Raw genomic sequence first — 27,246 nt, 5'->3', positions numbered from 1 at the left:
GCCTTGACAGGACAGGAGTTCATCCGTCCCGCTAAGTGGGCCCTCTCTCACTGGCGGCGAGTGCCGGGCTTCAATAAATCAAGAGGCTATCTTCCGAAAGCAATTTATTACTTCGAAATCCCACAAGTCAAGGTAGTTTTTCAAAAGAAATGTAAAAATCCATAGCAATGAAAAAGTCATCTGTTTTGGTTCAATGGGACTGGAGTGCCTATGAAAAAAATATCCAACTAAGAACATATGGTTTACTTTTTAGCTACTTTGTACAAAACTTTGTAACGCCAATGAGACATTTTGGGTGTAACGGTAAGCCAGAAATCAAGGTTGAGCACCTACCTTGGTTTTAAAGAAAAGCAAAGCAAAGCAAATTTATTTATATAGCGCATTTAGTACACAAGGTAACTCAATGTGCTTTCCATGATTAAGAGCATTTAAAAACAAAGAAAAAAATCAGCTTACAAACATTTAAAACAAATAGAAAAAAAATACAAAATAAAAATACAATTAAAACAGCATACAGTGCAAGAAATATCATTTAAAAGTGGAAATGCTCTAAAAAGCGTGGGAAAAAAGAAGCGTTTTTAACCTAGACTTAAAAACCTGCACACTTGGGGCTGATGTCACTTATGTTAGCAACTTATTCCATTTGTGTGCAGCATAATAGCTAAATGCTGCTTCACCATGCTTGCTTGGGACTCTGTGCTCCACTATTTGACGTGAATCTGTCAATCTCAGAGCCCAACTGGGTTTATATCCCATTAGCATTTCATTCATGTATTCGGGACCTAAACCGTTTAGTGATTTATAGACCAGTAGCAGAACTTTAAAATATATTCTAAAGCTGACTGGAAGCCAGTGTAAAGACTTTAGAATTGGAGTAATATGCTCTGACCTCTTTGTTCTGCTCAGAACCCGAGTTGCAGCACTCTGAATGAGCTGCAGCTGTTTAATGCTCTTTTTAGGGAGTCTTGTCAGAAGACCATTACAATAGTCAAGTCTACTTGAGATAAAAGCATGGAGGAGCTTCTCCTGGTCTGCTTGACACATGCAAGCCTTCACTCTGGATATGTTCTTCAGATGGTAGAAGGCAGTTTTAGTAACTGATTTGATATGACTGTTGAAAGAACACCAAGGTTTCGGACTTGGTCTTTGGTTTTTAAAGAGAGTGACTCCAGGTATTTACTAACAGCAATTCTCTTTTCTTTATTGCCAAAAACAATTATCTCAGTTTTGTTGTGGTTTAATTGAAGAATATTTTGGCTCATCCAGATATTTCTCTGTTTTAGACACTGACACAAAACCTCAATTGAACATATATTTAGAAAAAAAAATTCTGATATTTTTGTCATGTTTGTATCTGTCAGTATATATATATCCACTGTATTTATGTATTGTATTGTATGTAATGTATTTATATTAGCATATATTTTAAGATGATTGCATTTTTCCATTTAATATTTTTGTATTTTACTCTCGAGCAAATATATATATATATATATATATATATATATATATATTGCTGTACATGTAGTTTTATTATTATTAGTAGTAGTTATTATAATGCTGCTATAATTTTTCTTTTTGATATTTCTGTCAAACTTGTTTACTTTTTTAAAAACATTTTCCTCCAATATATTTTTTAATTATTTGTCTCATATGTTTTGCCAAAGAATTGTGTTCCGTTTCTAACGTTTTTACTTGATTTTGGTCTTTCATCAAACATTTCCTTGTTTTTCTTTCTTCCACTAAAATGTTTGTTTTTTTCCCCCCTGAATATTTGTATATTATTTTTTTGTCCAATATTTTTACAAATATGTTTGTGATATTTTGAGCATTTTTGCTTTGACTTTCTGGGTAGTGTCCACGTGTACGTAATGTTTTGACTTTTTTTTTTTTTTTTTTTTTTTTTGGGATAATTTAGCGACTGCTTTAATTGTAATTGTACTGAAACCCTGAGAGGCATTCCACAGCAAATACATCCTTATTAGTATCCACTCCATCAAGTACAGTTGCATCGTTGTATAGTCATTAAAGGGAGCTTGTTTTAAAGAAAAGCCTCCTGAGGGACAAACGGGGACAATTCAAATCCGTGCCGTCCCATTGATTCATCCCTCCAAAATCAATCAAATTAGCTGTTTTGTTTGTCCGATTATGTTGATTACATCAAGCGCAAACGTGCGGCAATGTCACCGAGGACTGGCGGCGCTTGTCGGTGTTACTGCAGACATGCCTCTGGCACATTTAATAAGTGATCTCTTCACCCCTTTTGGGACTCTCCGGGCCTGTAATGAGATAAGGAGGGACATTATCTTGATTAAAATCGATCCCGATTGGATTACACAACGGGCTGCATTCCCCCGCTCATTTCAACTCGCTTTACAAGGTAGTGACAGATGTAGATTTGATTCTACATCATAAGCACTAACAAATGAATCTGTGTCTGATCATGTTGAGTTGAATTTTTCATGTAACATTTAAAGTTGCAGATAAACGCAAAATATATGATATATAAATGCAGTTTGGTTTGTTTTGCTCCTCAGTTTGTGGAAAAAGACTTACGGTACAGCCTTTGAATGGGAAATCTAAATTGACGCCAAGTGTAGTCTGAATCTGATCTGGATTGAATTTCATTTGACAGATTCTGACACGCATAAGAGAATCAACCCGTTTTGCTTTTGGGGGAAAACTTATCTGTGCATGACGTCACACAAGACCTTAGCGCACCTGGCTAGACTTCGGTTCAGCGAAGTGACAGTCAACGATCAACGTTTTGGTTTTTCTTTGGCTTTTTGTGACCTCGGTTCAGCGGGCATCGACTCATTTTGCTTTTTCTTTGGCTTTTATTGCAAAACACTTATCCGTGTATGACGTCACGCGAGACTTCAGCGTATGTCACAAGACATTAGTTCAGTGAGCATCGAAATGTTTGTCTTTGGCTTTTTCTAGCTTCTTTTGCAACACTAATTTGTCACAGGAGATAATTATTCATGCACATGAGACCTCCGTTCAGCGAGCGTCGTGTTTTTGCTTTTTCTTTGGCTTTTTGTGGCTAGTTTAGCGACCGCTCCGCTCAATGAGCGTCAATCTGCTTAACTTTTTGCTCTGGCTTTCTTGTGCCTCTTATTCGTGTATACGCAAAACAGCAAATATTTGTCCAATTTGGGATGATTTCTTCATGTAGATTTTTTTTAAAATAATAATTACTTGCGCACAAATAAATATCACACCCGGTTTTTGGTGGGGGGGGACAAAAAGAGGATGAAATTGAATGGTTAAACAATGGTGATGATGCACCGCAATGGTACGAAGAAGAAGGTGAGTGTGAATCCGAGGATGGGAGGGGAGGAAGGTGAGTCAAGAAAGGGAGGGAGGAAGCAAAAAAGGGGGCCAACTACACTATCTTTTTCTTTTTTTTTTCCTGTCCCGTACCCGCCTCACTCAAACTCAACCTCGTCCTCATCCTCGCAGCTTCTACTTTGGTCCACAACCATCTTCCACCTCCTGCAAGCGCACCCGCCTTTCTATTTCATTTTGGTTTGGTTTGGTTTGGTTTTTGGTTTAAGAACCATGGAGAGCGCCGCAGGCAACCTCTCGGACGCGGATTACGGGCTCCAAATGGCCGCCTTGCATAACAACAGCGGCGGCTTGTGCCGAGGCAACGTGAGCTCCAACGGCAGCGGGTGCGAGGGGGAGCGCGCACCGAGCGGCGAGCAGGACTACGGCGACGCCAACCCGGTCATCATCGCCATCGTCATCACGGCGGTCTACTCCATCGTGTGCGTGGTGGGGCTTGTGGGCAACGTGCTCGTCATGTACATCATCGTCAGGTACGCGTGCCTTCTTTGTTTGTTCGCTGTCGAGTCAGCGGACGCTTGTGCGTAAAAACTCGCCGGGAGTTGCGCGCCGATGGGACGGTGACCCTCTCGCCGTTCTCCCCACTGCATGGGGGGCTTGGGGTTGGGGGGTGGTCGGTTCGCTGTACTTGCTCGAGCAGCTTAGACAGGTAGACCTCCGCCAAGGCAAAACTAAGCTCGTACTATTGCTTATTCATCTGAAAATCGTGTCAGTCGTGTGTGTATGACGTCACACGCTAGACGTCACCCCGTTCAGCTTTTTCCTTCGATTTTGACCTCACTAGACCTCAGTTCAGTGAGCGTTAACCAGTTTTGCTAATTTTTTTTTTTTTTTTTTGCTTTCTTGCAACACTTATTTGTACCTGAATCTCAAAAGACCTCCGTTCAGCGAGCATCACCCTGTTTTGCTTTTTCTTTGTCTTTTTTGTGTGTGTGAAATTTGTACTTCTCTTGACTCTTAGTCCAGGGGTCACTGACTTGTATGGCTTTTTCTTTGGCTTTTTTGTTGTTGTTGTTGTTGCAAAAATCAAAGACGACATCACGCAAAAACCTCAGCGTACATTGCTGGATGGCAATTCAGCGAGTATTACCCTGTTTGGCTCTTTTTTGTCAAACTTACTCTAAAAAAAAAATGACATTAGTTGAAGGTTGGCTTTTTCTTTGGCTTTTTTAGTGGTTTTTTTTTTTGCAAAATTAGTCATGTTTCACCTTAGCTTTTGTTTTGAACACTTACTGCAAATGAATGCACACAGGCTTGCACCAAAAGTGTTGTTTTTTTTATTTGTCTTTTTCTGTCTTGTTTTTGAAACACCTATTCACATGAGACCACTAAACCTCAGTTCAGTTAGCATAATAAACTGTTGTTGTTTTATTGCTTTTCTTTGACGTTTACAACAATTATTCCAAATGAAAGACAGCTATTGTGCTCCTGACCTCAGTCCACCTCATTAGATGTCTACTCAGTGATCACATATTGTTTTATCTGTAATAAAGGAGGAGTTTGCATTTTTCTATTGTATTATTATTATTATTTAGAAACCATCGCACCCGAGGAAGAACAACCTATTTGAAATAGAATGCATGACCGATGAGGTGTCAATAATTAGCCGTGCACTTGTGAGCACACTCATAGTCGGTCACACCACGCAGCCTCGTGCTGACCTGTCAACTACGGCTTCAGGAGCTTTGCTGAAACTATTTTAAACTATTGTATACACCTCTGGGGGGGGGGGGGGGGGGGAAAGAATGCCAATCCTCATTTGCTGACATCTGGTCATAAGACTCGCAAACAGAAAGCGTGCAAAGGGACCTCAGGCAGCTGAGAGGATTCAGAAGTGATGCAGAATTGGCAACATTTCTGCTCGACAGGTATGGTTATCGCCTTTTTTTTTTTTTTTTTTTAAATTGTAAACTCCAACAACTTAAACTTCAAACTGAAAAAAAAACTTAGCGTTATTGTAATATATGTCACGCTGCTAATGTAGCAGCCGTGGCTAACGTCCGCTAGATAATGTTAGCTTAGTCTTGCTAGTACTGCTACTTTGTTGACGCTGGTCAGCTTTCTCTTTGACTACTTATCACAAATACCCACTTTCATGCTATTATGAGTGGCCATGTTTAAAAGTCGGTATTAGTAAAGTGAGGCGACATTTGGATCTTTTAAAACTGCCAACTTCCCCTTTAGCAGTCGTTAAAGTATTTTACGTTCGTATGATAATTAGGAATGTTAAAATGTTCTTTAACTGCCTGTACAGTTAAAGTAAGATTGCGCAACGGATTATTTCGATGTCAATACAGTTTGCTTTTGAGGTTCCACTGTATTACCGCAATTGGACGCCATTTTAACGTTTATGGGTTCATTAGCTGGGCTATAAAGTTAGCAGACCGCTTTTCCGCTGTCATAACACACTTCAGCATGCGTGTCTGCACACATACACACAGAAACACACACATACGCACACAGACTTGGCTGTCTGTTGGACTCAGCATTAATGCTTATTTCACGACCGCTGGGGGGGACGTCAGGTGACAGGTGGGCGGTCCTGAGTGCGTTCCCACAACACGCTTGAGTGATGGCGAAGCGAAAGCTCCTAAGTGTCCCCCTTCCTCATTTCTCACCTGCGTTGCTGAGCTTTGCATTAAGAAAAAAAAATAATTAAAACTCATGCAGCGCCAGGGGGCAAACATACTGTATGGCATTTGTACGTACGCTATCTTAAGACATCTCGCTGGTTTGTTTGCTCTGGATCATGACTAAACGCGTAGCTAAAAACACGAGAGAACGCATGTAGACCTCCACCAATGATTAACCCCATGCATAATCAAGCAATTATTCTCAGTGGCGCTTAGCAACAGTAACTGACTTGATTGAGATATTCCTGTGCCTGCGAGATAGCGACCTCATTATTCCGATTGGGAACTTTTTTAACGAAGCACAATTTTAATTTACTTTAGTTGACAAACAGTGCAGCGCAATCACATGTAAGTCTAAGTCTAGGCTACGGTGGATATAAAAAGTCTACACACCCCGGTTCAAATGCCAGGTTTTTGTCATGTAAAAAAAAGAAATGAGACCAAGAGAAATCCTTATTTAAAAATTCTATCATATACTGTATGTACCCTATAACCTGTACAACTCAAATGAAAAAAAACCAACATCTTTTTGAGAGGAGAAGTAAAAATAAACAACTGAGATAATGTTGCTATACATGTGTGCACGCCTTCTTATACCTGGTGATGTGGATTTGCTCAGAATTAACCATTCACATTCAAACTCATGTTAAATGGGAGTCAGCCCGTTCAACATAATTCAATTGAATCGGGCACGTTATAGGTTACATTAATGGTGGGGAAAAAAAGTTGTTGAATGATTTATCTTGGCCTCATTTTTAAATCACAAAAACCTGGCATTTAAACTGGGGTGTGTAGACTTTTTAAATCCACTGTCAGTCGACAGAACATACAGGTTTAGGTCTCTATAGAACATAAACATGGACACATAAAATTATGAAACGAATGTAAGTCTAAAACACGGGCAGACATAACATTGTGGAGCAATCACGCCAGAGCGAGTCTAAGTCTACATCAACAGACCATAAACATGGACGTAAACAACATTGTGAACCAATTAAATGTCAAGTTTAATACTTGGATGTATAGTGTGGAGTGATCACATACTGTATCAGACTCTAAGACCAAGTCGAAACATAGACGCATAAAACATGGTGCAGCAATCACATGACGGTCTATGTTTAGAGCACATAAAGGTCTAGGTGTCGCCTACAGAAAAATATGGACACACACAACATCGTGTAGTGATCACATATCAGACTAAGTCCAAGTCTAAACATGGATGCACACAACATTGTGGAGAAATTACAGTACATAACAAGGTCTAAGTCGACAGAACATTAAGGTCTAGGAGTAGTCTACAGAAAAATATAGACACACACAACATTGTGTAATACTGCGACGATATGTCGCAGTATTAGTCTAAAACATGGATGTTCATAACGTTATGGAGTCCAAGTTTAAAGCTACAGAATGTAAACATGGAAGCGCAGCACCAGCTTTAGTGAAGTCTTCCAAACATGGATGCACACAACATTGCGCAGTGGTTACATGTCAGAATCCAAGTCTAATACTTGGATGTACACAACATAGTGGGGCGATCACATATCAGACTCCAAGTCTAAACATGGACACAACATTGTGAAGTGATCACATGTCAGAGTCTAAATGTGCATCTACAGAGCATAAATCTGGGCACACAACATTGTGGAACAATCACATGTCAAAATCTAAGTCTGCAGTGCATAAATGTGGATGCACACACCTGCTTTAGTCCTCAAACAAGGTTCCTGACCCATTAGAGTTCTCGATAAGTAAAGGATGTGCACTAATGTGAGACAAAATTTCCTTGCTTTACTTCCTCTCACTTCCACAATCAGTGTTAACAGCCTTTTAGCTAATGGTGCATTGTAGACATTTCCTGGGGAATTTAAAAGAAAAGAAAGAAAAATGTGCATCCTCACTTTTACGCTGGTGGTCTGGGATGCAATCTGACCAGATTAAATAGAGATGAAAGTGGGTGAGTAAGACGTTCCCGTGGCAACCCTTAAGGCCATAAAGGGTAACGAATGGCCTCTCGCTCTTTATCTCCTTTTACGTCCCCTCTTACTTCCCCTCGTGCTTATCCTCGAACTTTCTCGTTAGCAAGCGTTGAGTAAATAAAAAAAATAAAAAATCAGTTGCAGTTAGGTGAGTGGGAAGTGCTGGCTTGGAGTGGGGCTTCTTGTTACCATGGAAACAGTGGAAAGCGTTTCGAGGGTGTGCAAAATGGGTATGTGCAACATCACTTCTTCCACCCCTAAGACCCCTCTTCAGCTCTCGGTATGTAAAAAGAAAAGAAAAAAGCTAGAGTTACACTCACATTTGAGCCTCTGTGTTGTTTATGAATTATGAAAAGTATCCCACTGGCAAGACAAATGTCACCCTCTGTGAGGTTGCAAAGTCAAAAACATGAAAGTGCACAACATTGTGGAATGACCTTGTGCCAGAGCTTTAGTTTACAGACCACAAACATGGGCACACACAGTATTGTGTAGTGATTACATGTCAGAGTCTAGTCGACAGAACACAAACACGGGCACACAACATCGTGGGGCAATCACGTCGGAATCTAAGACTAATAAAATGGACACGCACACCATTGTGGAAAAAAACATGTGGTACTCCTAATTCTGCAGAGCATAGATATGGAAACACACAGCATTGTGGAACAAGCATGTCATTGTCTAAGACTAAAACATTTATGCACACAACATTGTGGAACAATAAGGTCAGACTAATTCTTCAGACCATATACAGGGACACGCACGACATTGTGGAGTGATCACAGGTCAGACTCTAAGTTAACAGAACATGAACATAGACACAACACTGTGGAGAAATCACAGAGTCTAAAACATGAACGCACGCAACACTATGGAGTGATCACGTCAAACTAAGTCGATAGAACATAAACATGGACATACAACACTGTGGCGCAATCACCCTTGAAAGTCTGAGCCAAAAATATGAACAATGTGGAACAATCACATCTTAGTTTTTAAGTCTAGTCAACAGAACACAAATATAGACACAACATTGTGGTGCAATGATGTCAGAGTCTAAAACCTGGATGCATGCGACCCTCAGACTGGCAAGACAAATGTCACCCTCTGCAGAGTTTCCAGGCAGAGGGGGCTTACTTTTTCGAAATGAGCACATTTCCATGATGGTTTTCACGTGGGTATCCATCCATCCATCCATCCATCCATCCATCCATCCATTTTCTGAGCCACTTCTCCTCACAAGGGTCGCGGGAGTGCTGGAGCCTATCCCAGCTATCTTGGGGCAGCAGGCGGGGTACACCCTGAACTGGTTGCCAGACAATCGCAGGGCAAATACAGACAAACAACCATTCGCACTCACATTCACACCGACGGGCAGTTTAAAATCTTCAATGAACCTACCATGCATGTTTTTGGGATGTGGGAGGAAACCGGAGGGCCCGGAGAACCCCCACGCAGGGACGGGGAGAACATGCAAACTCCACACAGGCGGGGCCGGGGATTGAACCCCGGTCCTCAGAACTGTGAGGCAGACGCTCTAACCAGTCGTCCACCGTGCCTTCACGTGGGTATTCCATTCATAATCCCGTTTGAAAGTTCCAAACACACAGTGGGAGTAAAGTCACTGTCACTTATTGCTTCTCTTGAGAGCCGCCAGTAAACAAAAGCACAGATGTCTGGGAGACATCCAAACTGATGGCGTGTTGTTCTAAATTGCTGCCAAAACTGTAATGGGAAATGCCATTAAGTTGTTTATGTGTCCACCGTGAGCAGGATCTAAAGCGAATTCAGTAAGAGTTTGCACAAAAAGTAATGCACTTATATTTAGACAAAAGAAACATTTTAAAATGGGCGCAACATTGTGAAGCGATCAAAAGTAAAACATGGACACACAGACAACATTGTGGAACAATAACAAGTCCGACTCGAAGCCTACAGAACATACACATGGACACGCAACATTGTGGAGCAATCAAATTTCAGAGCACAAGAGACTAAAACATGGAAACACAAAACATGGCGGAGCAATCATGTTAGAGTCTCAAGTCTACAGCATGTAAACATGGACACACAATATTGTGGAGCTGAGTGTAAAGCAGTGATGCACTCAAAGTCTTGGTCTAGTCTACGCAACATAAATATCAACAGACACAACATTATGGAATATTCAAATGTCCTCTTTGATGCCACGGATTTGTGTCAACGCCCAACACATAACATGGCGGGTGATCAATGTGGAAGTGCAAAGTGGCCCTCTGGTGCTCTGCATATAGATGTTTCCGCCCCCTCAGGTATCATCAATCATTTCAATTACCTACTGAACGTCCACAGGCATTGAGATTGATCCTTATTTATATTTAATACAGATCAGTATTTCACTTGTGAAATGGCTCGTTAACTTTACCTTAAAGTGTTGCTTTTTGTTGTTAGTTCTTCACGTGTGTTTTTCCCTATGTTGCTGTTACGATTGAGCCTTATGACCTCTGCCTAGCAACAAGTGGCGTATGCGGCAGAGAGGAATCTTGGGAATGGGCCATATGCATGACAACACTGAGCATTTCCGGTGGAAAGGGTTAGGTGGCGTATCACTTGCCGCTGTCCATATGTTTATAGCGACTGGGATTCCATCTGACAGAAATATAACCTAATTTGTTAAATGTTGCAATAAAATAGGGTTATATATTCAATAGTTGAGTGCAGGTACTTTTCAAGTTTGAAATGTCAACAAATGTCCTAAGCATTCATGCATGGCAGCTACATGCTAATTACGCTAGCAGCCTGCTTGGCATCCATTCAAATGTGAGAAGAAAAAAAAACATATTTCACTCATTGTATTGTTACAATTGTCAGCATTTTGTTCCTGGGCCTTCAGTGAGAACCTAACTTAATGCACGCACCTCTTAATACCCCTATCATGGCGCAATTTCAAAAACCATTAATACTTTCTTAAAGCCCAATACGACAGCACAAAATTGGGCCACGTAGATCATCTGGAGCAGTTCCGAATCAATATTTATCTGATTCCACTTTTCTCTCCTTGCAGCAATTGCTGAGGCTCAGTAACTGCTCCTGCTGCTTTTTTTTTTAGACGCATAAAGGCAGGAGAGGGGGTTCTACAGTACAGGGACCATTACATGCGTGTGTGTGTGTGTGTGACTGTGTACAAGAGAGAGTAATAAAGCTAATTTTTGACATGCGCACGTGTGTGCGTCTTGAACGTGAAATCATTTTGTGAGGTCTTGCGGGTCAAGGTGCGCAACCTCCAACTCTTCTCCTCAACAGGGCACGGCCGCACGTCTGCTTTGTTACCGTGGCAACAAGCAGGCAAACTCTCTTACCCAGAGTCGGCATTGGGGTAACTTGTCTCTTTTAGTCCCTCAACGCAACAACAACACAAAGATGGTGCTTTTTCAATACGATGATTTCTACAGTTTCAATAATTCACTTGGAGTTGGGCAGCGTTTTGAAATGGTTGGCAGCTTTTTAGTCATTCATGGGTAATCATGCTGGAAAATTACGTTTCCTTTGATCGCTTCATAATAAGGCCTCGGCTTCAATCAATGTCAGAAATGAACTCCAAAATATATTCATATGTGGTACCATAAGACATTTCCCCACAAGTGTTTGGGAGAGTTTGTTATGGTCCACTGAAAGCAAGGTTGAACCTTTTAGCCATGATTCCAACAAGTATCTTTGCAGCAAATACAACACTGCACATCATCATCATCAAAAGAATGTCATACCTATAGTGAAGCATGGTGGTGGCAGCAACATGCTTTGGGCCTGTTTATCTTCAGCATGAAACTGGGCACTTAGTCCCGGTGGAGGGAATTATGAACAGGCAGTCAGTGTTAGCACAAAACCTTCAAAGCAAAAACTGGTCATGGAAAGCCTACTAGAACATCTGCACTTTAAAATGTGGACGGTATGTGCTAACTCCCATTTAACATGAGTTTGAATGTGATTGGTTAGCTCTGAACACAGCCATGTCCCAGATATAAGAGGGTGTGCACACTTCTGCAACCACATGTTCTCAGTTGTTTTCTCTCTTGAAAAGTTTAGAAATACATACATATAAATATAATATAACTATAAATGTACTTCTTTCTTTCCATTGTGACTTTTGATGGTCTAGTGTATGTTTTTATGATTGAGGCTGCCAGCAGATACAGGCATTTCCTAAAAGACATTGTGGCGTTTGACCTTGAGTATTTAATGAATGCATATTGAGCTCCCTGCATAGTCACATGCCTTACTTAGTTGATGGATGCTGTCGCTAAATGTGTTTCTCGGACACAAAGGACACAACAAAAGCGGGTCAACCGCAGCGTTCCCCCCCCCCCCCCCCCTTTCTTTCCTGTGGCAGACAGTCGAAATGGCTCTTTGAGTATGAAAGGTTGTTGACCCCTGCGTTATATGATGGCCACATTTTGATTGCTATGGGGTACATTTTGCAATCTGAACAAAATAGAGGCTGACCAGCATGTTCCACTGTTGTACGCGAGCGTGGGTAGACGACGATGATTGCATGAGTGCCTTGTCCGCCAGAATGCAATCAACATGATAAACGACACTAGCTTAGCGCTAATGCGACGACAAATAACTTTTCACAATGTGATCAGGCACCAGCATGTGGGACCCTTTCTCGTCTGCTGAGTTTTTGATTAGATTCTTTCGGAACCGGGAAAACAGTACTGGCACGGAATACGCATCCCTTGAAGTTGTGCTCCTAAATATTGAATTTAATGGAAACCTACAGAGATGGTTCACAGAGTGTGGCCCTCCACAATCCCCCAGAACCCCTCCGGGTGCATGGATAGTGTTGTTACCGGCGGCAAAAAAAATATCAAAACGGCAGCAGCACACTTTCACACTACCATGACAAACGATGTTTAGTGTGCTGCATAACACCAGTCCAGTAGATTAATGGCCCGCCGCTGCAAGATGTTGTGCTCAAGCATGCTTTGGCTTTGTTGAAATGACTGAATTGTGGCAGGCTTGTCGCATTTATGAAGGCTTCAAAGGGCTTTGTTTTTTGTTTTTTGGAAAGGTTCTCAAGGTGTTGCCAAAGTTCAGGAAGTTACTGGAAAAAGTGCAATACTCCAGCTTTTTCTTAACATTTTTTAATGTGATAACACCATTGTGGAGGATCAGCGTGACAGAAGATGAATGAATGAACACCATTGCGGAGGCTACTAAGGAAGGTTTTTTTGTAAACAGGTCATCCCCTCTCCTTACGTGCCTGTCAAAGGCTGTATTTTAATTTCAGTTTCTATACAGTAATTCACTTTTTTTTTTAAACACTCTAATGACAGTTAAGAATGGGAGTTTCAAAGGCTTCAAAGGGAGGTTTTTTATGGTCCTCAAAGTGCTGCAGAAGTTTCGGAAAATACTGAAGAAAGTGGAATACTTCTGTAATTTCTTGATGAAGTAATATTACTATTTTTTAATGCTTGTATGACATTTGAAAATGAATTGAATGAATGAATTTCTCCAGCGACGTTTTTCTTTTCTTCACCCCCCCCCCCCAACACTTGCATGAAAGTTAACAATATAATTGTTCACGTGGGTCAATGTAACTCAATGTGTGTGGAGTCATTTTGACATTGTGAAAAACATTCAGAGGTAAGGCTGGGGAAGAACATATCCTCCCCGGACCCCACATTTAAAAAAAAAAATAATATTCTTGTAGATTTTTATACTTTAAAATGGGTCAATTTCACCCACAACATAATAGGAGGGTTTATCCAACAACCGTTTTTGAAAATTAATTTTACATGATTTCCTCTGGGAACAAAACGTTTCCAAGTCAACCAGTGTGCTCCACTGTAAATCTGCGATGTGTCTCTCTCGAACCCGTCTCAAATGCGTTAGGCTCGTGATTCCGTAATTTAGAACGTCCTCTTTTCAACTCTAATCATCTGCAGCTGGAGTTTATGTGTAATGGATGACAATCATGACCGATGGCGACAAAGTAAAAACAACAGGAGACCGAAGCTGTGACGTCCTCCTCTTTCTTATTTGCATCATGCCTCATATACATCTCATTCAAATATCAGCTTGCTCATCATGACTGTTGCAAGAATTCTGAAGCACGCCACGTGTTGAGGGCCAACGTCTCCATCTTTGGCTTGTGTATCATAACATTATATGTAATACGTAATTGCAAACAAGGCTGACAACTGTGTGTTTTGTAACAATTACAATATCCAGTGGTGCATGTTGTCCTCATTAGGGTTAGGGTAAGTTGCAACCTATTCCATCTGATTTCGGGCGAGAGGCGGTGTACACCGTGGACTGGTCGCCAGTCAAGTCTTCACTCACATTCACACCTATGGACAATTTATACATTCACTTTTATCATATTTTATTCGTTTTTTCCCCCTACAATACAGCGGTATTTTTCTTCACTAAAAACAAGATTTAAAAAAGTGGAATTTTTTTGGGGGGGTGGGGGGAGCTAGAACAAATTAAGGGCATTTCACTTTATTTCAATGGGGAAAATTGAAACCCCTAAATCAAGGTACCGCTGTAATATAAAAATGAGAACGTAATGTATTGAAAATGTGTAAAATTGATGTGACGGGACTCACCAAATTTTTATTCTTGCATGAGAGCTAAGAATATTCAAATGTTACTTATAACTTCTTTTTTTTTTTTTTTTTTGTCGCGGGCCACATTGTAGTTACGGGTTCCTGTCGTTATGGTTTCTGGGTCGTTATGACTATAAAACCATATAAATGTTGAACCGCCTCATCATATTATTATATATACACAACAAATTGATTGATAACTAGTTTTTAAATCAGAAGTCAAGAATAATAAGTTTGTTCAGCAATTGTTGAATTTACTGTAAAAAGGGTTTTAGTAAAAATAAATGTAAAAAAAAAATAATAATAATAATAATGCTTCCAATATGTCAACATTATTATTTATTGCAAATGACCATTTGTTTAGTTTAGCAAGAATCATGGAAGTTGACGCATATGATTTACTTTTGCAGGCCACATAAAATAAGAAGTTAGAACTTGGAAGTTAGAGTCATTAGTGTAATAGAAATCCAGCACATATTTCTAATATGAGTTTTATATTTCATACAGAGCAGTTGTTTAGTACCAAATGAAATCCCCAAATCCCAAATTAGTTCCTCTTTCAAGACGACTCCACTCAATCAGCCTTGTGGACATGAATCGTATTTACCATTTTTCTCCTCTTTGGGCCAATAGGGCTACGACAAGTTGCGCTCTATGAATTGTGCGTCACAACAAGTTGACAAACGGACATGCAGTGGCCAGGAGAAGGAATTTGAACTCAATGCATGCTTGTTTCATAAAAATCTAGCTATGTACAGTATATACACTATAGTGCCAAAAGTATTCGCTCACCTGCCTTGACTCACATATGATGTTAAGTGATATCCCAGTGTTACAATTTTTTCGTTTTAGTTTTCCCCACCACATTGGTAGTTTTGTAATATATTTTGTATTTTAGTGGAAAATTTGTGTATTTTTTAAAAATATTTTTCATCGAACATTTTTGCATTTCATCTCCACTATTTTGTATTGTTTGCCAAAAATGTTCTAATGACAGGAGTATTTGTATACTTTTTTTCTGATATTTGTCTTATTTGTTCTAACATTTCTGTATTTTTTATCTAATGTTTTAGTTTTTTCCCGAAATATTTTAGCATTTTGATCAAATATTTGTGTATTTATGCTGAATATTATTGTATTTTTAGATCATTTCCAAGTCTTTTATTATTGCTTTGGCTTTTGTACGAGTGTGCGAGGGTACCTAATGTATTGACTTGTGCCACTACTATTCACAAATCCCTGATGTATTTATTTCTTTTAACAATTTTGTGGCAATACTAATTAACGAGATCATTTGTCTCACTGTAGCTTCGATAAGAATTTTTCACAGCATCTCTCCTCAGAGGTATTAATTTATTAACAATTTGTTTGTTATTGTGGTTTTAGTCTGTCTTGTTAACGAATACCTCAGAGTGTTAATTTAAGCTCTTGCACTGGATCGCAACAAAGCAAATCAATAATAGACAATTGTGTGGATTTGGACAGTAGTCCCTTTACGTTTTCCCGTTTGTCTTGAGCCATATATACGTAGCTGTTTTCACCATTGCCTCTGGATCGAGAATTAACTTAACCGGCTATAGTAAATAAACAGTTCATGGTGTACACAACTGCTAAGAGCGCTTTGAACATCAAACACCTGCTGCTATGTTGTGCCGGCTTGGCTCTATTTGGGAAAAGTATACACAATGTGACGATGTGCAATTTACTTAAATAACTATATTTCTTTAATAACAGTAGAAAACGGCATCAACACCGCTCAAGACAAACGCTGTGTTGAAAACTACCAATTGGAGCACAATTGTGTCGGCTGTATTGTGTTGAGTATAAGTCCAAATCCAAAGGCTTCTTCCAAGTATCGGCGTCAGAACAGCGCTCATACACAAACCCATCTCTTGTACCAAAGCATGCGCGTGGGGGCACTTTTCAATTTGCAACGGTGCATTTTCGGGTTGAGTCTCTCTCAAACTCCAGCTGAACCAACTGGGCCTTTTACATAATTGCACACCTGTGCTCTGAAAACATATTTCTCAGAATGGAGAATGAATTGAAATGAAATACATGCTGACCTCCGCTATGACGTTATACAACTAGATATTGTTGAAAACTAATAGGGTTTTTGCCGTGAAAAGAAAAAAAAGGATCCGTAAAAGTATTTCGGAAGTTCGGCGCAGTTACTACAAAAACACGCTTGAACCAGAACGATTTGGCCCACGAGGGCATTTAAAACCAAGGCCCTTTCTGCCGCGCCGTACCACGTGACACGCTATCACCTCAGCTAACCGTCCCCGGACCAATAAAGCTCGGTAATAACGAGCCTGGCAAGCTGTCAGTGTTAATTAGAATTTAATGAACAAACATGTCATCACGGACGCTTGTTAAGAGGATTTGGGCTTATTGCGGATATAAACACAAGAAGACGACGGTGAGGGTTCGATAGCACGAAGTCAGGCTGCTGCAATGCGTCGCTGTTATTTCGCGCAGCCTAATGGAATCGATGTGCGGATATGTCCAAGCATGTACGAGGGGGAGGACATATGAAATGAAGGCGTTGGGATCATAATTTGCCTGGACCAACATGTTGCCCGGCATAATGGAGCACCATTTTCACACGTTTAGGACAACAAAAAAAGACACAAAAACAAACTAAGATCTACGGAAAACCAGTTGAGCGTTGACTACCCAGTTTAAACTCTGTGTAGTAGCACAGTCTCAACAACATTTTAGGGGGGCTTCAACCCCCTGCAAGTTCTTTTTTTCATCGTGTTATTGTTGTGTGCAAGTTGTGAGACATTTTATATTTGATATTCTTATTACTGACAATCATATTGGATATTTTTACTCGTGTGTACATGATGAGCGATAATCATATTCAATATCTTTATTAGTGTGTGGATGCTGAGACAAGCATACTATGCTAAAGTTATGGCAACTCATTAAATCTTTTTTTCCCCACTCTGATTATGTGAATGCTGAATGACAAAGCATTCACACTAAACCAACAAATTGGATTATTTTTCACAAGGTTATTATGGAGCGCATGCTGAGAGACAAACATTCACACTAAAGCTATGGTGCAACCTATTAGATATCTTTACTATAGTGTGCATGCTGAGAGACAAGTTTACTTTCTTAAAGCTACGGTGCCTCATTTTAAAACATTTGTCCTCTTATGATTCTACGAGCCGGCACGGTAGACGACTGGTTAGCACATCTGCCTCACAGCGGTAAAAGAAATTGGATGGACGGATGATTCTATGATTGCTGAATAGCAAAAATTCACACAAACGCTACAGTACGGTGAACTAAATTGAGTTAATCTTCGAAGGGTTAATATAGTGCGCATGCTGGGAGACAAGCGCTCTCACTTCATCTATAATGCATCCAAATATATTTTATATTTCTAATATCTTGTCCATTCTGATAGACACGCACTCTAAGACTATGTTGTGTCAAATTATTAGTATTTTTTGATGTTATTGTGTGAATGCTGAGAGACAAGTATTCACACTAAAGTTGTGGTGCATGAAAAGGAATGGTTTTGATTTTACTGTTATTGTGACCATGCTGAGAGATAAGCATTCATACTAAAATTATAAAATGTCAAGCGAGGTATTTTTAAATAATTGTGTGCATGCTTAGTGAGAGCCATTCCAACCCAAACTATATTCTTAGAATTATGTGAATGCTGAATGATGAGCGTTCACACTGAAGTTTGGTTTGTCAATTTTATGTTTTCTTATTGTGTATAACCTGGGAGATGGTTCTTCGCAAAAGTGTTTTCCTGATTATTAATATATTTACATAATGGCTGCAATCATTTTTTTCTACTCATCCATTAATCTGTTGCCCTTCGATTGGCTGGCGACCAGTTCAGGATGTACAATGCCTCTCGCCTGAAGATAGCTGGGATAAACTCCAGCACGCCCGCTACCCTAGTGAGGATAAGCGGTACAGAAAATGGATGGATGGATCAATTAATCTCTTGATTATTTTTTCGATTAATCGATTTTTAAAAATCCATCCCTTTATCCCCCCCAAAAAACCCAAGACATTTCAATTTGATGGTGCAGAAAATCCATCCATCCATCCATCCATTTTCTTTACCGTTTATCCTCACTAGGGTCGTGGGCTGCCGGAGCCTATCCCAGCTATCTTCGGGCGGGAGGCGGGGTACACCCTGAACCGGTCGCCAGCCAATCGCAGGGCACATAGAAACAAACAACCATTTGCACTCACATTCACACCTACGGGCAATTCAGAGTTTTCAATTAACCTACCGTGCATGTTTTTGGGATGTGGGAGGAAACCGGAGTGCCCGGAGAAAACCCACCCAGCCACGGGGAGAACATGCAAACTCCACACAGACAGGGCCGGGATTTGAACCCCGGTCCCCAGAGCTGTGAGGCAGATGTGCTAACCAGTCGTTCACCATGACGGCGGTGCAGAAAATGCAAATAAATTGATTATGATTCAGTTACTGGTCATATATAAACATGTTGATTATTGTTTTCCAAAGTAAAAGCACATGTCTGCAATAAAAAGATAATCTGTCTGCTGAAATTCTGAGGGTTTGGACAATTTCAAGTTAAACAAGTTGTCTAAATGATTAATCGATTATCAAAATAGATTAACTGATTAATTTGATAACCGATTAGCTGTCGATTAATCGATTAATTGTTGCACCTCAAATTTACACGCATGCTAACACAATTGAACATCCAAATAAATCTATTTTCTGAATACAGTTTACCTGCTGAGAGACAAGCATTCACGATTAAGCTAATTAAGTTGTTCTTATTTATGTGTGCATGCTGTGAGACAGTCATTCACATTCAAGCCTGGTGGTGACCTCATGGTTTAACAATATATATTTACTTTTATTGTTACTGTTGTTTTGTGCAAGCTGCGTTCACTTGAAAGCTAATGTGCATCTAATTATATTCTATTATTTTGAGACGAGCATTCACACTGTAACTACTGTGCCTCAAATGACAATTTTTTTTCCCGATTTTGAGGACTCCATCTTCTCTCTTATTCACGCGGCGTCTGAATGGATATTTTCGGGATTTTCTTATACTCGGTCTCTCAAGTCCTCAATTCTCTCGCTTTTCCGACTTTTGTCCAAAAATAACAACTGAATAGAAAGTGGAACTGGAGTGTTTTTCACCGCATGCAATTTGTGCTCTTGCTATTAAAGAGACTGAGTGCACTTTAAAGCAGTATAAAGGGAAATTGTCCGAAATCCAGGCACATTGCACCGACAACGATGAACTTGGTCTTCCCTCCAGAAAGTCATGATGTTTTGAAGTAATAAAAAAATAATAATAATAATACTGTACAACTTGTTGCTTTAAGTCTTGAAAAATCATTTTGAGAGTTTCCTTATAACTACTTTGTTCTCATCAAATTGGGACATTTTCTCCAGTAATATTGTGACTTTTTTTCCTGATAATTTTAAGATGGAATTCTCATAATATATAAACATAATGCTGTAATATTAGGATTTTTTTTTCCTCATAGCATTTTGACTTCATTCTGCTAAAATTACTCATTTATTCTCATAACAGTTCAATGACATTCTCATATTGCAACTTTATTCCAATGTAATACTATGATTTCATTAAAAATTGAGACATTTTTTTCTCATATGATTTTGACTTTACTCTGCTGATATTATGATTCATAATATGACAAAAATGTTTGTATTTGCAAGACAATTTTTCTTAATATAATTATTCTATTTTCATAAAATTAATATAATATTTTTTTGTCATAATATCCAGACTTTATTCTGATATTATGCATTCACGTCATAGTATTATGACGCAAGTCTAATATTTCCACTTTTTTCCAGTAATATTATGACTTATGTCTTCAAAGTATAGAGTATACAATATTCACCAGAAAATCTACTTTTTTCTGTCTTTTTTTCTTTCCTTTTTTACTTTATTCTAGTTATGTTACAACTTATTTCTCCTCATAGGACTTTGTCATATTATTTGTCATAAGAATGAGGTTTTTTTAATGACTTGCTGATTTTTTATTTTCTGTTACTTTTTTTCTCGACTGTTTTCTTATTGATTTTACTTTTTTTTTTTGTTCATTTCAGTGTGGTGCAAAGAATCCCTAAGTAGAGAAAACATGACGCTGCAATGAAATTTGTCTCATTGAAACATCCAAACATCCATTTTCTGAGCCGCTTCTCCTCACTCGGGTCGCGGCCGTGCTGGAGCCTATCCCAACTATCCTCGGGCAGGAGGCGGGGTTCACCCTGAACTGGTTGCCAGCCAATCCCCGGGCACATACAAACAAACAACCATTCGCACTCACAGTCACACCTACGGGCAATTTAGAGTCTCCAATCAATGCATGTTTTTGGGATGTGGGAGGAAACCGGAGTGCCCGGAGAAAACCCACGCAGGCACGGGGAGAACATGCAAACTCCACACAGGCGGAGCTGGGGATTGAACCCGGGTCCTCAGAACTGTGAGGCTGACGCACTAACCAGTCGTCCACTGTGCTGCCTCATTGAAACATCATAGACTAAATGACAAGCTAATATATAGTGTACAGTCAACCTAACGATCAAAATCAAAAGCCAACAAAGAAGAATATTTTGTTTGTGGGCAGGTACACCAAAATGAAGACGGCCACCAACATCTACATCTTCAACTTGGCCCTGGCCGACGCCCTGGTCACCAGCACGCTGCCCTTCCAGAGCGTCAACTACCTGATGGGCACGTGGCCCTTCGGCGACATCCTGTGCAAGATGGTGATGTCCATCGACTACTACAACATGTTCACGTCCATCTTCACGCTCACCACCATGAGCATCGACCGCTACGTGGCCGTGTGCCACCCGGTCAAGGCTCTGGACTTCAGGACGCCGCGCAACGCCAAGATCGTCAACGTGTGCAACTGGATCCTGTCGTCTGCCATCGGCCTGCCTGTCATGTTCATGGCCTCCACCGTTGTCACTCGTGAGTTTGCATATGTACTGTCTGGACCACTGTAAGTAACTTCCAAAAATATGTCGCTCGCAAGTTAGCAGAAAGCAGCACTCCATGCAGTGTCTTGACTAATCCCACCCCACCCCCCCCAAAAAAAATGTCTATCATGATGTGGCAGCAAACAGCTGTATGACAAAATAATAAAAAAAATAATTCATGACATTGTGCAAGAAGCATATCATGCACTGTCTTGACCAAATAATTTCCTCATAAATGTGTCTCTTATGGCATATCAAAAACTGCATTTACTAATTCCTAATTTTCCCCAAAGTAGATCTATCATGACGTAGCAGCGAACAGCATATCATGCACTGTATTTACTAAATAATTTCCTAAAACAATATAATACAATATAATATAATGTCTTACCATGACATAGCAGCAAGTAGCATACCATGCCCTGTCTTGACCAAATAACGTCCTAAAAATTATGTCTATCACAATTTAGCTGAGAGCAGCAGTTCATGCACCGCCTTGACTAAATAACTTACAAAATATACATCTACCGCAACGTAGCAGCGAACAGCATATCACGCACTGTCTTGACCAAATAATTTCCCCAAAATATGTCTATGATGACGTAGCAGCAAGCAGCATTTCATGCACTGTTTGACCATATAATTTCTCCGAAATATCTCTGTCGTGACACAGCAGCAAGCAGCATGTCATCTACTGTCTCGAGTCAAGAATTTCAACAAAAGTAAATGTATCCTGACATTACAGCAAGCACAGCATATCGTGCATTATCTCGTTGTTTTTCCAACAATAAGCCCATCACGACATAGCAGCGAGCAGCATACCATGCACTTGTCTTGAATAACATTTCTTAAATAGACCCCTTGTAACATAGCAACAAGAGGATTCCATATACTATCTTGCATAGAGACCAATTCCTATATAATATTCTGAGGTTAAATGTGCTGTCTGTTGAGTTTTTGAGGCTTTCACCATGTGTTTAAATCTCCCACTGGCCTTTTACTCGAAATACTGCAGCAGCTGTATAACGCTTGGCCATCTTAATTGGCCATTTTCTCTCCATTACCTCTGCTGTTAAGCTGACAATGCCAGCGACCCATACGAATGAGTCACCGGGAAGTCTTTCACTGGAGAATAAGTAGTAAATAGGGCTCTTTACAATAGACCAACTGAAGTGTTTGTCACACTTGAATTTGCTTGAATTATGTTTGACGTGGATGGGAGGAGCTCCACTCCAGACCTTATTCTTAATTAGAGCAAATTTCTGCGATTTTGTTAGCCATTTCATCATTGTATTTACATGTTGCACAGCCTGATTTTGTATTAGCCATTAAACACCAAAACAACAGAAGGACAAACACAGGCCACATGGCCAAATTTTTACATGGAAATAGTATGAATTTACTGTCTTCAGACCATTTCCTTCCAAGAAATATGACTTTATAACTTAACTTTTCTTCTCTGAAAAACCTGACTATTCTTGTAAAATAAAAACTTTTTCTACCTCCAAAAATAAAGACGTTCTCAAGAGATTGACTTTAAAAAAATAAATAAATAATACTTTCCTCTTATGACCCTTTCTAAAAAAAAAAAGCCTCTTTATATTTCATGAAAGACTTCATTGTTGTCATAATTATTGCTTTATTCTCATAAGATGACTTATTTTTTCTCCAAAAGAGTAAGACTTAATTCTTGTCATAATAGAAATTCTCTTTAGAAAAATATGACTCTTTATCTGGAGAAAAAAGAAATCGAACTTTATTCTTGTAAAATTACAGCTTTAAAAAAATATGACTTTGTTTTCAATCATAAAATAATACGGCTTTACTCTGTTAAGATTATGACTTGAAATAATAAGATATTATTCTTAAAAAGTAAAACTTTTTATTTTGAAGAAAATAAAAATCCACTTTATTCTTTTAAAATTATTATTTTTACCCTGCCACAAAAGATTACTTTTTATCTTGAAATAATATGACTTTGTATGACTTTCTATCTTGGAAAAAAACAAACGGAATCCAGCTTTATTGTTGTACAATTACAACTTTAACTCTAAAAAAAAAAAAAAAAAAAAAAGACTTTATTTTTAAATATAACTCTATCATCATATAATTCTTACTTTTTATGTTTGTACAATTACAATTTCATCCTCTTAAGATTCCCAATTTGTTCTCTGAAAAATACGACTGTACCTCCTAAGATTCCAGCTTTTTTGGCAGTATGCTAATACTGTGCGTTTGTGTGTTCATGTATTCTTTTGTCCGCGTTCCTGCACAGCCTCCAGCATTGTGGACTGCAAGCTGATCTTCCCCCACCCCTCCTGGTACTGGGACATCCTGCTGAAGATCTGCGTGTTCATCTTTGCCTTCATCATGCCCGTGCTCATCATCACCGTGTGCTACGGCCTGATGGTCCTGCGCCTCAAAAGCGTGCGAATGCTGTCGGGCTCGCAGGTTCACCGGCCGATCATTTACTATTCATGTTTTCCTGTAACGAATGCAAAGTGGAATGCAATGCTAAATAATGGACACTGCAGGGCATTAGCATGCAGATCAAGTACTGAAGTGCTAATTGATTTTTAACTCTCGGGAGAATGGAGCTTGAAAAGGCGTGCACGCCATTGCTCGCTTGATAAAAAAGCAACAAGGGTAAACTCAATCAACTGCAACCCAAAGTGGCGACCGACTTGAGTTGATTTCATAAATGAACCACCCTGCAACAATCATTTTGTGGTGATTATATATTGAAAAAAAAAAACAATATTGGGGAAATGTTCACCCGCTTTAATGGAGATTAACAATGTTTGGACGTGAACTGTGAAATCAAAGTGAGTTCCTGGTAGCTAATTGTTGTAATTTGGGGCCAGGAGAAGGACAGGAACCTGCGTCGTATCACGCGCATGGTGCTGGTGGTGGTGGCCGTCTTCATCGTGTGCTGGACGCCCATCCACATCTTTGTCATCATCATCGCCCTGATCAACATCTCCAGCTCCACCCTGCAGACCATCACTTGGCACTTCTGCATCGCCCTGGGCTACACAAACAGGTACCAGCCACTACACAGGACCGACCGGCACGAAACTATTGACTGTGACATCTTGGAAAAAACGCGTTTTGTTCATGACAATGTATGATATCCTGCAATATCGTGATGGTGTTTATTTTTATTTATTTTTTTCAATGATGAAGTAATTGTCTTATTTTTCACACATTTTTAGCAAAGACTATGAAATACTGCTTGCTGCAAGACCGTGACGTGCTTCCTTTTTTTTTTTTTTTAAACAATTTTAATCAAGACAGTGCATGGTATGCTGTGTGGGTATTTTTGCACATTTTTGCCCAAGACTGAATTAAATGTAGTTTGAGGCAATATAGTATTGGAATTATGTTTTTCACAGTTTTAGTCATGACAATGCCTGATATGCTGCTGGCCGAAATGTTGGAATGAGCTTAATTTTTCACATTTTAATTGAAAACAGTGCAGGATATGCTGCTTGCTGTTATGTAGTAATGGGATTATTTTGAAAACCTTTATTCACGATAGAGCATGATACGCTGCTTGCTGTTAAGTAGTAATGTGTTTATTTTAAAAATAAGACTTAATTCTCATCATAATACAAATGTTGACGTAGTAATAGGCACAATTGTTGCACATTATTTATTTAATTCAATTTTGTGGCAGCATTCTTATTTTTGTAATGTAATAATGGGCTTATTTTGCACACTGCAGCAGTCTAAATCCCGTGCTTTATGGCTATCTGGACGAGAACTTCAAGCGTTGTTTCCGCGAGTTTTGCTCATCCGGCCCCTCGCTCCTGGAAATGCAGAACTCCGCCCGAGTGGGCACGACGGGACGTAGGGCGCCGCAGCGCGAGCCCAACAGCGCGAAGATGGGAGACAGGTCCAATCAGCAGGTATGGTGGACATATTAAACCTCCCCCCTACAGTCAAGACGAATAATCTACCTTTAAACTACTATGGTAAATAGAAACAGACATTTGGCTAAATTATGGCCAGAAGCTCATGAGGCCAAATGACTTTTAAGACGCTGTTACCTCACGTTTTTAACCTGCTGTCCATTTCGTGTCTCTCGGCAGGTATGACTAGCCGTGGAGGAGTCGTCCGTTTACTTGCACTGTCAAGACGGCAGCGCCAACGACGATCTCAACTCGGAAGTCACACAAGTCACCACAGGGCTCTAATTACTCAAACACACGCACTAATTTGCCCACATTTACACACACTGATTGTGATGAAAAATGTTCCAAGTCGGCAAATGGCACAGGACCAATCGGAAACTGAAGTGTGGGGGCAACACGGACAAACCCCGATTGTAAAGAAGATGCTGGCTATTATTATTATGATGTTTTTTTACTTCATTTATTTTTTATTTTTTTACCTGTGCTCTTCATCATCGTCATCCCCACTGACTGCATTAGGTACACCTGCACATTCTAATGAGATTCAATACAAGAGCTTGAACCAAAGTTCTGCCTTTGTCATAAACTGCAGACCTCCGTCAAGGCCAAGGACCCCAAACATGTCCGTACAAGGCAATACTGTTTCACTCTGATCCTCCAGCTAATATCTCAAATGAGAGAGTTGAGGTTGTCTTAGTAACTGGCTGAAATAGGAGGAAAAACATAGCTTTGTATGTCTACCCCCCTCACACTGAGCTGAGCTTTGGCGCTAGAACCAAATAAAAATTTAAAAAAACAAGTCAAGACCCACATTAGACACAACCATGAACTACTGTATGTCACGACGCAAATCAAAAGCCAAGTCAAAAACTTTGTCGAGAACCAGTCGAACACCGAGTCACGAACCTTGCCAAGAACCACATCAAGAACCACGTCAAGGATTGGATTCATAAGTAAGCAAGAACCACCTCAAGGACCAAGTCATGAATCAGTAAAAACCAAATCAAAAACCAAGTCTATAATCTGTCAAAAACCACAACATGAACCAAGTCTCCAACTAAGTCAACAACTCAAGAACAAAAATCATTCATGAACCAAATTAAGAATTAGTCAAAAACAAAGTCCACAACCAAGTCAATAATTAGCCAAGGACCAAGTCAAAAACAAAAAAAAATATCATTCATGAACCAAATCAGGCGGCACGGTGGACGACTGGTTAGAGCGTCAGCCTCACAGTTCTGAGGATCCGGGTTCAATCCCCGGCCCCGCCTGTGTGGAGTTTGCATGTTCTCCCCGTGCCTGCGTGGGGTTCCTCCGGGCACTCCGGTTTCCTCCCACATCCCAAAAACATGCATTAATTGGAGACTCTAAATTGCCCGTAGATGTGTGAATGTGAGTGCGAATGGATGTTTGTTTGTATGTGCCCTGCGATTGGCTGGCAACCAGTTCGGGGTGTACCCCGCCTCCTGCCCGATGATAGCTGAGATAGGCTCCAGCACTCCCGCGACCCTTGTGAGGAGAAGTGGCTCAGAAAATGGATGGATGGATGGATGGATGGATGGATGGATGGATGAAAATGGATGATCAGAAAATGGATGGATGGATGGATGAACCAAATCAAGAATCAGTCAAGAACTACGTCAACTACCAAGTCAGGTTGGTTCTAAGTCAAGCACCACATCAAGAACCAAGTCAACAACCACGTCAATAATCAGTCTAGCAACAAGTCAAGAATCAGTCAAGAACCAAATGAACAACCAAGTCAATCATCAGCCAAGGACC

The 27,246-nt window shown here is 40.0% G+C and overlaps 1 protein-coding gene across 1 annotated transcript; it reads left to right on the top strand.

The window, feature by feature from the left end:
• Nucleotides 1–3,564: 3,564 nt before the first annotated feature.
• oprm1 (opioid receptor, mu 1) lies at nucleotides 3,565–25,647 on the top strand. The gene is made up of 6 exons (XM_061690820.1): nucleotides 3,565–3,824; nucleotides 21,190–21,539; nucleotides 23,823–23,998; nucleotides 24,412–24,590; nucleotides 25,275–25,458; nucleotides 25,642–25,647. Exons 1-6 carry the CDS (start codon nucleotides 3,565–3,567, stop codon nucleotides 25,645–25,647), a joined length of 1,155 nt encoding a protein of 384 aa, XP_061546804.1.
• Nucleotides 25,648–27,246: the final 1,599 nt, after the last annotated feature.

Source organism: Phycodurus eques, chromosome 11 (genome assembly GCF_024500275.1).
Source record: "Phycodurus eques isolate BA_2022a chromosome 11, UOR_Pequ_1.1, whole genome shotgun sequence".
Classification (NCBI taxonomy): domain Eukaryota; kingdom Metazoa; phylum Chordata; class Actinopteri; order Syngnathiformes; family Syngnathidae; genus Phycodurus; species Phycodurus eques.
This window is presented reverse-complemented; position numbering and strand designations above follow the sequence as displayed.